This window comes from Haliotis rubra, unplaced genomic scaffold (genome assembly GCF_003918875.1).
Source record: "Haliotis rubra isolate DU_JTF1 unplaced genomic scaffold, ASM391887v1 Scf230, whole genome shotgun sequence".
In the NCBI taxonomy this organism is placed as follows: Eukaryota; Metazoa; Mollusca; class Gastropoda; order Lepetellida; family Haliotidae; genus Haliotis; species Haliotis rubra.
The window spans coordinates 709,692-724,527 of record NW_025766337.1 but is presented as its reverse complement, the minus strand read 5'-3'; the positions used below and the strand labels follow the sequence as shown (position 1 = coordinate 724,527).

Genomic DNA, 14,836 nt, shown 5'->3' with positions numbered 1-14,836 from the left:
AATGGCAATATACCATATCACATTGCCTGGTTATAGATGGCACTATACCATATGACATTGCCTGGTTATAAATGGCAATATACCATATGACATTGCCTGGTTATAAATGGCAATATACCATATGACATTGCCTGGTTATAAATGGCAATATACCATATCACATTGCCCGGTTATCAATGGCAATATACCATATCACATTGCCTGGTTATAAATGGCAATATACCATATGACATTGCCTGGTTATAAATGGCACTATACCATATGACATTGCCTGGTTATCAATGGCATTATTAATGGCATAATACTGCGGGAAACAGAATACTGCGGAATGCTGCCATCATCGTGGAGCTGGAACATCTGAGGTCCACAAGGCTTCTCCGGGGACATCGGACGTTTATCATAATAAATTTCACCTTAATTCGAGCGGAAAGAATCAAATGTGGAACCAAGTAAATGCAAACCGCAGTAGATATCCATCGTTCGGTGTGCACAGTGTATGCATAACCAACAGGGAAGAATGTTTACCCTTTTATCTAGAGAAGCGTGTTCATTGGTAAAACTATTGGGGTTTAAGGAGGCGTGTCGCTGGTAAGTGAGCAAAGTTCACATAAACATAAAAAAGAACAATGATACATGCAGTTTATTTCAACACATCATTAAAACGCATTTAATTCGGGAGTGTTCTTTATCTGACTGACGTCGGTGTTTGAACAGACCCGCACGTCGAGAATACACGCCCAGGTGAGGATGAGCATCACTCGGAGACACACACACATTCTCTCCCCGGGTAAGGTCCGCCATTAAATGGCCATTCGGACACCAATCGGAGCACACCTGAGCCGGATATAAATCATTCCCATACCACGTGACCCAATCTTATTCAATACCTTGTCACCTTAGATTGGATGACGAATGTTTACCTTTGCAGGTATAAGAACAGGCTGCATTCACCAGTTACGGTGGTATCTTTGGAACGCTGTGGAAATGATGGTCGTTAATACATGCCTCGCGACACTATTGTCAATAGTGCTGGTTGTTCAAGGTAGGTATTTCTCTTTGCATACAACTGAATTGCTTTTTAAACCTGAGTTTTGTTTGAGGCACACAGAAGATACATATGTTCTGGTTTCCATGGCAACAACTTTCCGTCATCAAATATTACTGCTGTAAATTAGTATTATTTTCATTTTCGACTTGAAAACATATGCACACGTCGGTGGGGTTGGGGGTGCTGGTTAAAGCGTTCGCATGTCATGTCAAAAGTCCGTGTTCGATTCCTATATGTGGTATAGAAACGCACACTTTCACATTTTGTTCTTATGCTATCTATTTTGCCATCACTTTGTGCAAAGTCTCTGGTTAACTGATAGGGGATTACTATGGAATCCTGGAAGGGACATTGTCGCGTTGTCGCATTGTCGCGTTGTCGCCCTCTCAAATACAAGCAAAATGAGGCAAAATTAACCAAAACGCGACACGCGACATCGCGACAATGCGACAAATGGGCGAAATGTCGCGTTGTCGCGTGTCGCGTTTTAGTTTATTTTGCCTCACTTAACTTGTTTTTGAGAGGGCGACATAGCGACAATGTCCCTTTTCAGATTCCATAGATTACAGGCTTGGTATATTTGGACATCAATGTTCAATATATTTTTATTTTGCTAGGCAAATCCATCGGATCAAAACTGCGACCTCTGGAAGAAATTCAAGAAATACTATCTCGAGAGAAACGGGATTTAAGCATATTTGAGAGAAGTGACCGTAAGTTACTGTGGTGTGTGTGTGTGTGTGTGTGTGTGTGTGTGTGTGTGTGTGTGTGTGTGTGTGTGTGTGTGTGTGTGTGTGTGTGTGTGTGTGTGTTTGTTGTGTGCTGAAGACCCGAGCACAGGGCCACAATGTGTGAAGCCCATTTCCGGTGTCTACCGCCGTGATATTTCCTGGAATATTGCTAAAAGCGGCGTAAAACCATAATCACTCACAGTAGAAATCGCTTAAATCTGAGAAAAGCGATATCCCGTGTTGCCACAAGGTTTGAGTGATAAACCTCCCACCTTGCTTGTATAAGGATATATGGTAGTCTTAATCCTATAATGAAGATCTGTTGGAATCAATAAGTTAGCCTATTAGTCATATCGGACATGCAATATTCTATTAAACACCATCTTATGCTCTTGAAAGGTATTTAGAAGTTGGACGAAGATGGCTACGTGACACGTTTTGTTCTGTAACAACTTCTTTTATTCTTATATTCTTATACTTTATACAACCTTTATACGTCAGGCGATGAAGGAGCAAGACTTAGTTCTGAAACGTCGTATAAAGAATAGAAAGAAATTGTTATCCATAAAACCTGTCATGTATCCATCTTAAAGCTTTACATGCATTTATGCGTCCTGACAAGGGCGCGAAAGCGTTAAAGACAAACACATTTGGTAAGGAAAGTGGGCGTAACCAACAACCATGAATGACGTCAAATTGAAACAATCAACAGTGTGACGTAAACAGTGATATACGATCTGACAGATCCATTCCTTGTATACAGGAGTGTATGTCTACATGCGGCAAGTCCTTCCTTTGATCCAACTGTACGTCGGACGCGGCGGCCCCGTCATCGACATCCGCCATTTTGAGAACTACGACAGAACCATCAACATTAGTAACGTCTTCTACGTCAAGCCAACTCACGTGAGGCACGTGCAGAATGTGGTCCGAGCTGCTCATTGGCTGGGACTACGTGTCCGCGCCGTGGGGTACTTCCAGAGTCGCGCGCCGCTCTACGTGGATGAGGGTCACGTGATGTTAGACATAACGGGTCTGGAACGTCATGACGGCCCGAAACTGCAGATAAACGAACCGGTAATAAGTTTATTTGGTTTAAACATATTTTTATTCAAATTAAATTGAAAGGGATTGGTGAACAAGCTGTAAGCTTATTTGAACACCTCTCCCTTACAAAAACAAATGCTAATTATAGTTTGGCTGTTAATCATGTATACGCTGTACATAGTCCAAAAGAAGAGAGGTATGTCGACATCATAAGTTGAGAGTAAACAATCATTATCTTGAGAAAAGGGCGTCAAATCTGCCTGATTTTACGATATATAAATGAACCGATTCAAGAATCTGCATATTTACAGGTGCAGTTGCATGGACGAGTCTAATGTATATCCTTTTTGGTAAAAGTACATGTTATTTCGAGTTACAGTATACATGTATATTGGACAAGTAAAGAAAAAGTGAAAACTATCCTCATTTGCTAGTCCACATGAGCATATCGGACTTTCTAAAATGTATTTTTTATTGTTCGTATAGCATATAGGTTCAATTTTTCTAGAAATTCAGATTGCTCTTTAGTGCAGTTGTCCCAGATGTCACCACAATAGTCAAACAATGGTAATATATACTGTTTATACATAATTTCAAGGATTTACGATTAAGACGGTATTTGTATTTCCGTAAGCAATTTATCATTGGGCTTACTTTTTATGCGACATCGGTAATGTGTTTGCTCCAAGTGCAATCGCTCTGCAGAGCAACCCCTAAATGTTTATGACTTTCGACTTCACAGGTAACAGTCTTATTCATAAAAAGTGGTAGTTTAGAGCTCGGATATTTTTTTCTAGTAAAAAGTATGGATTCTGTTTTTAATGGATTAAATGAGACTTTCCATTTTTTGGCCGACTATGAAATTTTAGACAGGTCGCTGTTTAGGTAGCGAGCAGCAATTGCTGGGTCTTCGATAGTGATATATAATGAGGTGTCATCAGCAAATAAACGGATGTTACTATCGATACCATCTGTAATATCATGTATGTAGATTATGAACAGCAAGGGTCCAAGGACTGACCCATGTGGAACCCCAGCTAACACAGCACGCTCAGATGAGTTTATACCCTGGATGACAACTTTCTGTGTTCTTTCATTTAGATAGCTTCTAAACCAATTTAATAAATTGCCTTTAATACCATAACGGTCCAGTTTATGGATTATGCCTTTATGCAATACTTTATCGAAGGCTTTACTTATGTCACAGAATACAGCTCTAATTTCTTTGCCTTGATCTAGTGTTTTTGATGTAAAGTTGTAGAGAAATGTTAACTGATAAGAGGTTGACTCACCGGGCATAAAACCTGATTGCAGGTTCGAAAGTATATGGTTGTCATTAAAAAAAATTAATAAGTATTTAAAAACGCATTTTTCAAAAACTTTAGATAAACAACTTGTTAAAGCAACTGGCCTGTAATGACTACATTCATCAATACTACCCTTCTTGTGATATGGCACAACCGTCGCTTCCTTCCAGATTTTTGGATACTCACTATGTTTTAAAGAGATATTAAATAACTTCGCTAGAGGTTCGGCTATATGATTGGATACAATTTTTAAGAATATGTTACTTAAGCCGTCCGGACCAGACGCTTTTGTAACATTGAGAGACAATAGGATATCCTTAACTTCATTCTTGTCAATAGATATGTCACTCAAGGATCCAGTTGGTGTTAAAACAATATCTTCTATTTCAAATTTGGTTCTGGTACAACAGCCTGATTAGTGAAATAATTGTTTAATATACATGTATTTGCAATGTCCTGATCGTCATCATATAGTACATCATCATGAACAATATTAGGGAATGAACATGTGGATTTATTTGTTTTAAGATATTGCTTTATCAAGCGCCACCACGTTTTACTACCGCACGATGAACTTATTTTTTCGTCAATGTCATTAATATAACGTTTTTTAGCTTTTCTTACTTCATTTATAACGGAATTTCTTTTTTGTCTGAAGGTACTCCATGCCTGAGGCGAATCTTTCTTTTTTGCAATCTTATGTTTTCGACTGCGTTTACTGATTAAACTGCGTATTACATTATTCATCCCTGGACAGTCATTAGGGCGCATGGTAACAGTTTTATTAGGGATGCATGTATTTCTGATACTTTTAAGCACAATGAAGATTTCAGCTGCTATTTTAGAAACATCCTGGGATATAAACAGGGAATCCCAATTGACATTGTTAGCTATGTCCCTAATATAATTCATATCTACGGATGAATAATCAAATATTTGTCTTTGGTATGTATTACATTTCTTAAGTTTTTCTTTGATGGTAACAAATATTGGACAGTGGTCACTACATATAGGATCCAAGACTCCAGACTCTAGGATATTGTCAGTACTAGAAACAAAAATGAGATCAATTAAAGTGCTAGATGTGTGGGTTATCCTTGTAGGATCGTTGATAATTTGAGAAAGTCCATACAAAAGTTGCAGTTGATCTCATTTAAGTCTACCGTCTTTCAATATATTCATATTGAAGTCACCTACTACAATTGTATTCAGACTTAGTCAACAGCATCGCTTATTGCTTGAATGATCATGTCCCAATATTTTTCACTTTTATCCGCTCTATACACTGTACCAACTATATAAGTTGTTTGTTTAAGTTTAAGTTTTATCCAGATAGCTTCCAGTCCTGTTATATCTAATGTATGCATATGTTCAACGTCAAGATTACTCGTAACGTAAATTGCGACAGTTTATGGTTAGTACGGTACACATAGAGATTCTCGTAACCCACGTCCAAGTTCACAAATTGCAAGTGATTGGCTAATGTTTGGTCGGTAAAGTTACCATAAATCCCTCAAAGCAGGCCCCGCCCACCAGCGTACTAATCTTTCTGTTTCATTGAGTGGCATTTCGAAGCTGGTGTGATGAACAGGAACGATTTGTTATGGATAGACAACTTCTTTATCATAATATTGAACAAATGTTATGGATAGACAACTTCTTTATCATAATATTGAACAAACGTTATGGATAGACAACTTCTTTATCATAATATTGAACAAACGTTATGGATAACAACTTCTTTGGGTAACAACTTCTTTATCATAATATTTAACAAACGTTATGGATAACAACTTCTTTTTCATAATATTGAACCATTGAACAAACGTTATGGATAACAACTTCTTTATCATAATATTGAACAAACGTTATGGATAACAACTTCTTTATCATAATATTGAACAAACGTTATGGATAACAACTTCTTTATCATAACATTGAACAAACGTTATGGATAACAACTTCTTTGGGTAACAACTTCTTTATCATAATATTGAACAAACGTTATGATAACAACTTCTTTATCATAATATTGAACAAACGTTATGGATAACAACTTCTTTATCATAACATTGAACAAACGTTATGGATAACAACTTCTTTATCATAACATTGAACAAACGTTATGGATAACAACTTCTTTGGTTAACAACTTCTTTATCATAATATTGAACAAACGTTATGGATAACAACTTCTTTATCATAATATTGAACAAACGTTATGGATAAAAACTTCTTTATCATAATATTGAACAAACGTTATGGATAACAACTTCTTTATCATAATATTGAACAAACGTTATGGATAGACAACTTCTTTATCATAATATTGAACAAACGTTATGGATAGACGACTTCTTTATCATAACATTGAACAAACGTTATGGATAACAACTTCTTTATCATAACATTGAACAAACGTTATGGATAACAACTTCTTTGGGTAACAACTTCTTTATCATAATATTGAACAAACGTTATGGATAACAACTTCTTTATCATAATATTGAACAAACGTTATGGATAACAACTTCTTTATCATAATATTGAACAAACGTTATGGATAACAACTTCTTTATCATAACATTGAACAAACGTTATGGATAACAACTTCTTTGGGTAACAACTTCTTTATCATAATATTGAACAAACGTTATGGATAACAACTTCTTTATCATAATATTGAACAAACGTTATGGATAACAACTTCTTTATCATAATATTGAACAAACGTTATGGATAACAACTTCTTTATCATAACATTGAACAAACGTTATGAATAACAACTTCTTTGGGTAACAACTTCTTTATCATAATATTGAACAAACGTTATGGATAACAACTTCTTTATCATAATATTGAACAAACGTTATGGATAACAACTTCTTTATCATAATATTGAACAAACGTTATGGATAACAACTTCTTTATCATAATATCGAACAAACGTTATGGATAGACAACTTCTTTATCATAACATTGAACAAACGTTATGGATAACAACTTCTTTATCATAATATCGAACAAACGTTATGGATAGACAACTTCTTTATCATAACATTGAACAAACGTTATGGATAACAACTTCTTTATCATAATATTGAACAAACGTTATGGATAGACGACTTCTTTATCATAATATTGAACAAACGTTATGGATAACAACTTCTTTATCATAATATTGAACAAACGTTATGGATAACAACTTCTTTATCATAATATTGAACAAACGTTATGGATAACAACTTCTTTATCATAATATCGAACAAACGTTATGGATAGACAACTTCTTTATCATAACATTGAACAAACGTTATGGATAACAACTTCTTTATCATAATATCGAACAAACGTTATGGATAGACAACTTCTTTATCATAACATTGAACAAACGTTATGGATAACAACTTCTTTATCATAATATTGAACAAACGTTATGGATAGACGACTTCTTTATCATAATATTGAACAAACGTTATGGATAACAACTTCTTTATCATAATATCGAACAAACGTTATGGATAGACAACTTCTTTATCATAATATTGAACAAACGTTATGGATAACAACTTCTTTATCATAATATCGAACAAACGTTATGGATAGACAACTTCTTTATCATAACATTGAACAAACGTTATGGATAACAACTTCTTTATCATAACATTGAACAAACGTTATGGATAACAACTTCTTTGGGTAACAACTTCTTTATCATAATATTGAACAAACGTTATGGATAACAACTTCTTTTTCATAATATTGAACAAACGTTATGGATAACAACTTCTTTATCATAATATTGAACAAACGTTATGGATAACAACTTCTTTATCATAATATTGAACAAACGTTATGGATAACAACTTCTTTATCATAATATTGAACAAACGTTATGGATAACAACTTCTTTGGGTAACAACTTCTTTATCATAATATTTAACAAACGTTATGGATAACAACTTCTTTTTCATAATATTGAACAAACGTTATGGATAACAACTTCTTTATCATAATATTGAACAAACGTTATGGATAACAACTTCTTTATCATAATATCGAACAAACGTTATGGATAGACAACTTCTTTATCATAATATTGAACAAACGTTATGGATAACAACTTCTTTATCATAATATCGAACAAACGTTATGGATAGACAACTTCTTTATCATAACATTGAACAAACGTTATGGATAACAACTTCTTTATCATAACATTGAACAAACGTTATGGATAACAACTTCTTTGGGTAACAACTTCTTTATCATAATATTGAACAAACGTTATGGATAACAACTTCTTTTTCATAATATTGAACAAACGTTATGGATAACAACTTCTTTATCATAATATTGAACAAACGTTATGGATAACAACTTCTTTATCATAATATTGAACAAACGTTATGGATAACAACTTCTTTATCATAATATTGAACAAACGTTATGGATAACAACTTCTTTGGGTAACAACTTCTTTATCATAATATTTAACAAACGTTATGGATAACAACTTCTTTTTCATAATATTGAACAAACGTTATGGATAACAACTTTTCTTTATCATAATATTGAACAAACGTTATGGATAACAACTTCTTTATCATAATATTGAACAAACGTTATGGATAACAACTTCTTTCATAATATTGAACAAACGTTATGGATAACAACTTCTTTATCATAATATTGAACAAACGTTATGGATAACAACTTCTTTATCATAATATTGAACAAACGTTATGGATAACAACTTCTTTATCATAATATTGAACAAACGTTATGGATAACAACTTCTTTATCATAATATTGAACAAACGTTATGGATAACAACTTCTTTATCATAACATTGAACAAACGTTATGGATAACAACTTCTTTGGGTAACAACTTCTTTATCATAATATTGAACAAACGTTATGATAACAACTTCTTTATCATAATATTGAACAAACGTTATGGATAACAACTTCTTTATCATAACATTGAACAAACGTTATGGATAACAACTTCTTTATCATAACATTGAACAAACGTTATGGATAACAACTTCTTTGGTTAACAACTTCTTTATCATAATATTGAACAAACGTTATGGATAACAACTTCTTTATCATAATATTGAACAAACGTTATGGATAACAACTTCTTTATCATAACATTGAACAAACGTTATGGATAACAACTTCTTTATCATAATATTGAACAAACGTTATGGATAACAACTTCTTTATCATAATATCGAACAAACGTTATGGATAACAACTTCTTTATCATAATATTGAACAAACGTTATGGATAACAACTTCTTTATCATAATATTGAACAAACGTTATGGATAGACAACTTCTTTATCATAACATTGAACAAACGTTATGGATAACAACTTCTTTATCATAATATCGAACAAACGTTATGGATAGATTAACTTCTTTATCATAACATTGAACAAACGTTATGGATAACAACTTCTTTATCATAATATTGAACAAACGTTATGGATAGACGACTTCTTTATCATAATATTGAACAAACGTTATGGATAACAACTTCTTTATCATAATATTGAACAAACGTTATGGATAACAACTTCTTTATCATAATATTGAACAAACGTTATGGATAACAACTTCTTTATCATAACATTGAACAAACGTTATGGATAACAACTTTTTGGTAACAACTTCTTTATCATAATATTGAACAAACGTTATGGCTAACAATTCTTTATCATAATATTGAACAAACGTTATGGATAACAACTTTTTCATAATATTGAACAAACGTTATGGATAGACAACTTCTTTATCATAATATTTAACAAACGTTATGGATAGACGACTTCTTTATCATAATATTGAACAAACGTTATGGATAACAACTTCTTTATCATAACATTGAACAAACGTTATGGATAACAACTTCTTTATCATAACATTGAACAAACGTTATGGATAACAACTTTTTGGGTAACAACTTCTTTATCATAATATTGAACAAACGTTATGGATAACAACTTCTTTATCATAATATTGAACAAACGTTATGGATAACAACTTCTTTATCATAATATTGAACAAACGTTATGGATAACAACTTCTTTATCATAACATTGAACAAACGTTATGGATAACAACTTCTTTGGGTAACAACTTCTTTATCATAATATTGAACAAACGTTATGGATAACAACTTCTTTATCATAATATTGAACAAACGTTATGGATAACAACTTCTTTATCATAATATTGAACAAACGTTATGGATAACAACTTCTTTATCATAACATTGAACAAACGTTATGAATAACAACTTCTTTGGGTAACAACTTCTTTATCATAATATTGAACAAACGTTATGGATAACAACTTCTTTATCATAATATTGAACAAACGTTATGGATAACAACTTCTTTATCATAATATTGAACAAACGTTATGGATAACAACTTCTTTATCATAATATCGAACAAACGTTATGGATAGACAACTTCTTTATCATAACATTGAACAAACGTTATGGATAACAACTTCTTTATCATAATATCGAACAAACGTTATGGATAGACAACTTCTTTATCATAACATTGAACAAACGTTATGGATAACAACTTCTTTATCATAATATTGAACAAACGTTATGGATAGACGACTTCTTTATCATAATATTGAACAAACGTTATGGATAACAACTTCTTTATCATAATATTGAACAAACGTTATGGATAGACGACTTCTTTATCATAATATTGAACAAACGTTATGGATAACAACTTCTTTATCATAATATTGAACAAACGTTATGGATAACAACTTCTTTATCATAATATTGAACAAACGTTATGGATAACAACTTCTTTATCATAACATTGAACAAACGTTATGGATAACAACTTCTTTGGGTAACAACTTCTTTATCATAATATTGAACAAACGTTATGGCTAACAATTCTTTATCATAATATTGAACAAACGTTATGGATAACAACTTCTTTATCATAATATTGAACAAACGTTATGGATAGACAACTTCTTTATCATAATATTTAACAAACGTTATGGATAGACGACTTCTTTATCATAATATTGAACAAACGTTATGGATAACAACTTCTTTATCATAACATTGAACAAACGTTATGGATAACAACTTTATCATAACATTGAACAAACGTTATGGATAACAACTTCTTTGGGTAACAACTTCTTTATCATAATATTGAACAAACGTTATGGATAACAACTTCTTTATCATAATATTGAACAAACGTTATGGATAACAACTTCTTTATCATAATATTGAACAAACGTTATGGATAACAACTTCTTTATCATAACATTGAACAAACGTTATGGATAACAACTTCTTTGGGTAACAACTTCTTTATCATAATATTGAACAAACGTTATGGATAACAACTTCTTTATCATAATATTGAACAAACGTTATGGATAACAACTTCTTTATCATAATATTGAACAAACGTTATGGATAACAACTTCTTTATCATAACATTGAACAAACGTTATGAATAACAACTTCTTTGGGTAACAACTTCTTTATCATAATATTGAACAAACGTTATGGATAACAACTTCTTTATCATAATATTGAACAAACGTTATGGATAACAACTTCTTTATCATAATATTGAACAAACGTTATGGATAACAACTTCTTTATCATAATATCGAACAAACGTTATGGATAGACAACTTCTTTATCATAACATTGAACAAACGTTATGGATAACAACTTCTTTATCATAATATCGAACAAACGTTATGGATAGACAACTTCTTTATCATAACATTGAACAAACGTTATGGATAACAACTTCTTTATCATAATATTGAACAAACGTTATGGATAGACGACTTCTTTATCATAATATTGAACAAACGTTATGGATAACAACTTCTATCATAATATCGAACAAACGTTATGGATAGACAACTTCTTTATCATAATATTGAACAAACGTTATGGATAACAACTTCTTTATCATAATATCGAACAAACGTTATGGATAGACAACTTCTTTATCATAACATTGAACAAACGTTATGGATAACAACTTCTTTATCATAACATTGAACAAACGTTATGGATAACAACTTCTTTGGGTAACAACTTCTTTATCATAATATTGAACAAACGTTATGGATAACAACTTCTTTTTCATAATATTGAACAAACGTTATGGATAACAACTTCTTTATCATAATATTGAACAAACGTTATGGATAACAACTTCTTTATCATAATATTGAACAAACGTTATGGATAACAACTTCTTTATCATAATATTGAACAAACGTTATGGATAACAACTTCTTTGGGTAACAACTTCTTTATCATAATATTTAACAAACGTTATGGATAACAACTTCTTTTCATAATATTGAACAAAAACGTTATGGATAACAACTTCTTTATAATATTGAACAAACGTTATGGATAACAACTTCTTTATCATAATATTGAACAAACGTTATGGATAACAACTTCTTTATCATAATATTGAACAAACGTTATGGATAACAACTTCTTTATCATAATATTGAACAAACGTTATGGATAACAACTTCTTTATCATAATATTGAACAAACGTTATGGATAACAACTTCTTTATCATAATATTGAACAAACGTTATGGATAACAACTTCTTTATCATAATATTGAACAAACGTTATGGATAACAACTTCTTTATCATAACATTGAACAAACGTTATGGATAACAACTTCTTTGGGTAACAACTTCTTTATCATAATATTGAACAAACGTTATGATAACAACTTCTTTATCATATATTGAACAAACGTTATGGATAACAACTTTTTATCATAATATTGAACAAACGTTATGGATAACAACTTCTTTATCATAACATTGAACAAACGTTATGGATAACAACTTCTTTGGTTAACAACTTCTTTATCATAATATTGAACAAACGTTATGGATAACAACTTCTTTATCATAATATTGAACAAACGTTATGGATAACAACTTCTTTATCATAACATTGAACAAACGTTATGGATAACAACTTCTTTATCATAATATTGAACAAACGTTATGGATAACAACTTCTTTATCATAACATTGAACAAACGTTATGGATAACAACTTCTTTGGGTAACAACTTCTATCATAATATTGAACAAACGTTATGGATAACAACTTTTTATCATAATATTGAACAAACGTTATGGATAACAACTTTTTATCATAATATTGAACAAACGTTATGGATAACAACTTCTTTATCATAATATTGAACAAACGTTATGGATAACAACTTGAACAAACGTTATGGATAACAACTTCTTTATCATAACATTGAACAAACGTTATGGATAACAACTTCTTTGGGTAACAACTTCTTTATCATAATATTGAACAAACGTTATGATAACAACTTCTTTATCATAATATTGAACAAACGTTATGGATAACAACTTTTTATCATAACATTGAACAAACGTTATGGATAACAACTTTTTATCATAACATTGAACAAACGTTATGGATAACAACTTTTTGGTTAACAACTTCTTTATCATAATATTGAACAAACGTTATGGATAACAACTTTTTCATCATAATATTGAACAAACGTTATGGATAACAACTTCTTTATCATAACATTGAACAAACGTTATGGATAACAACTTCTTTCATCATAATATTGAACAAACGTTATGGATAACAACTTCTTTATCATAATATTGAACAAACGTTATGGATAACAACTTCTTTATCATAATATTGAACAAACGTTATGGATAACAACTTCTTTATCATAATATTGAACAAACGTTATGGATAGACAACTTCTTTATCATAACATTGAACAAACGTTATGGATAACAACTTCTTTATCATAATATCGAACAAACGTTATGGATAGACAACTTCTTTATCATAACATTGAACAAACGTTATGGATAACAACTTCTTTATCATAATATTGAACAAACGTTATGGATAGACGACTTCTTTATCATAATATTGAACAAACGTTATGGATAACAACTTTTTATCATAATATTGAACAAACGTTATGGATAACAACTTCTTTATCATAATATTGAACAAACGTTATGGATAACAACTTCTTTATCATAACATTGAACAAACGTTATGGATAACAACTTCTTTGGGTAACAACTTCTTTATCATAATATTGAACAAACGTTATGGCTAACAATTCTTTATCATAATATTGAACAAACGTTATGGATAACAACTTCTTTATCATAATATTGAACAAACGTTATGGATAGACAACTTCTTTATCATAATATTTAACAAACGTTATGGATAGACGACTTCTTTATCATAATATTGAACAAACGTTATGGATAACAACTTCTTTATCATAACATTGAACAAACGTTATGGATAACAACTTCTTTATCATAACATTGAACAAACGTTATGGATAACAACTTCTTTGGGTAACAACTTCTTTATCATAATATTGAACAAACGTTATGGATAACAACTTCTTTATCATAATATTGAACAAACGTTATGGATAACAACTTCTTTATCATAATATTGAACAAACGTTATGGATAACAACTTCTTTATCATAACATTGAACAAACGTTATGGATAACAACTTCTTTGGGTAACAACTTTATCATAATATTGAACAAACGTTATGGATAACAACTTCTTTATCA

At 31.2% G+C, this 14,836-nt stretch overlaps 1 protein-coding gene across 1 annotated transcript in view; it reads left to right on the top strand.

Moving 5' to 3' along the window:
• Positions 1-386: 386 nt before the first annotated feature.
• Positions 387-14,836, top strand: part of LOC124278077 — a 39,604-nt gene continuing 25,154 nt past the window's right edge. Inside the window, exons 1-4 of the mRNA XM_046713828.1 lie at positions 387-753; positions 819-1,042; positions 1,666-1,761; positions 2,543-2,856. Of these exons, the coding sequence (XP_046569784.1) occupies positions 913-1,042; positions 1,666-1,761; positions 2,543-2,856 (540 nt within the window). The 5' untranslated portion in view covers positions 387-753; positions 819-912. The remainder of the gene's footprint in view (positions 754-818; positions 1,043-1,665; positions 1,762-2,542; positions 2,857-14,836) is intronic.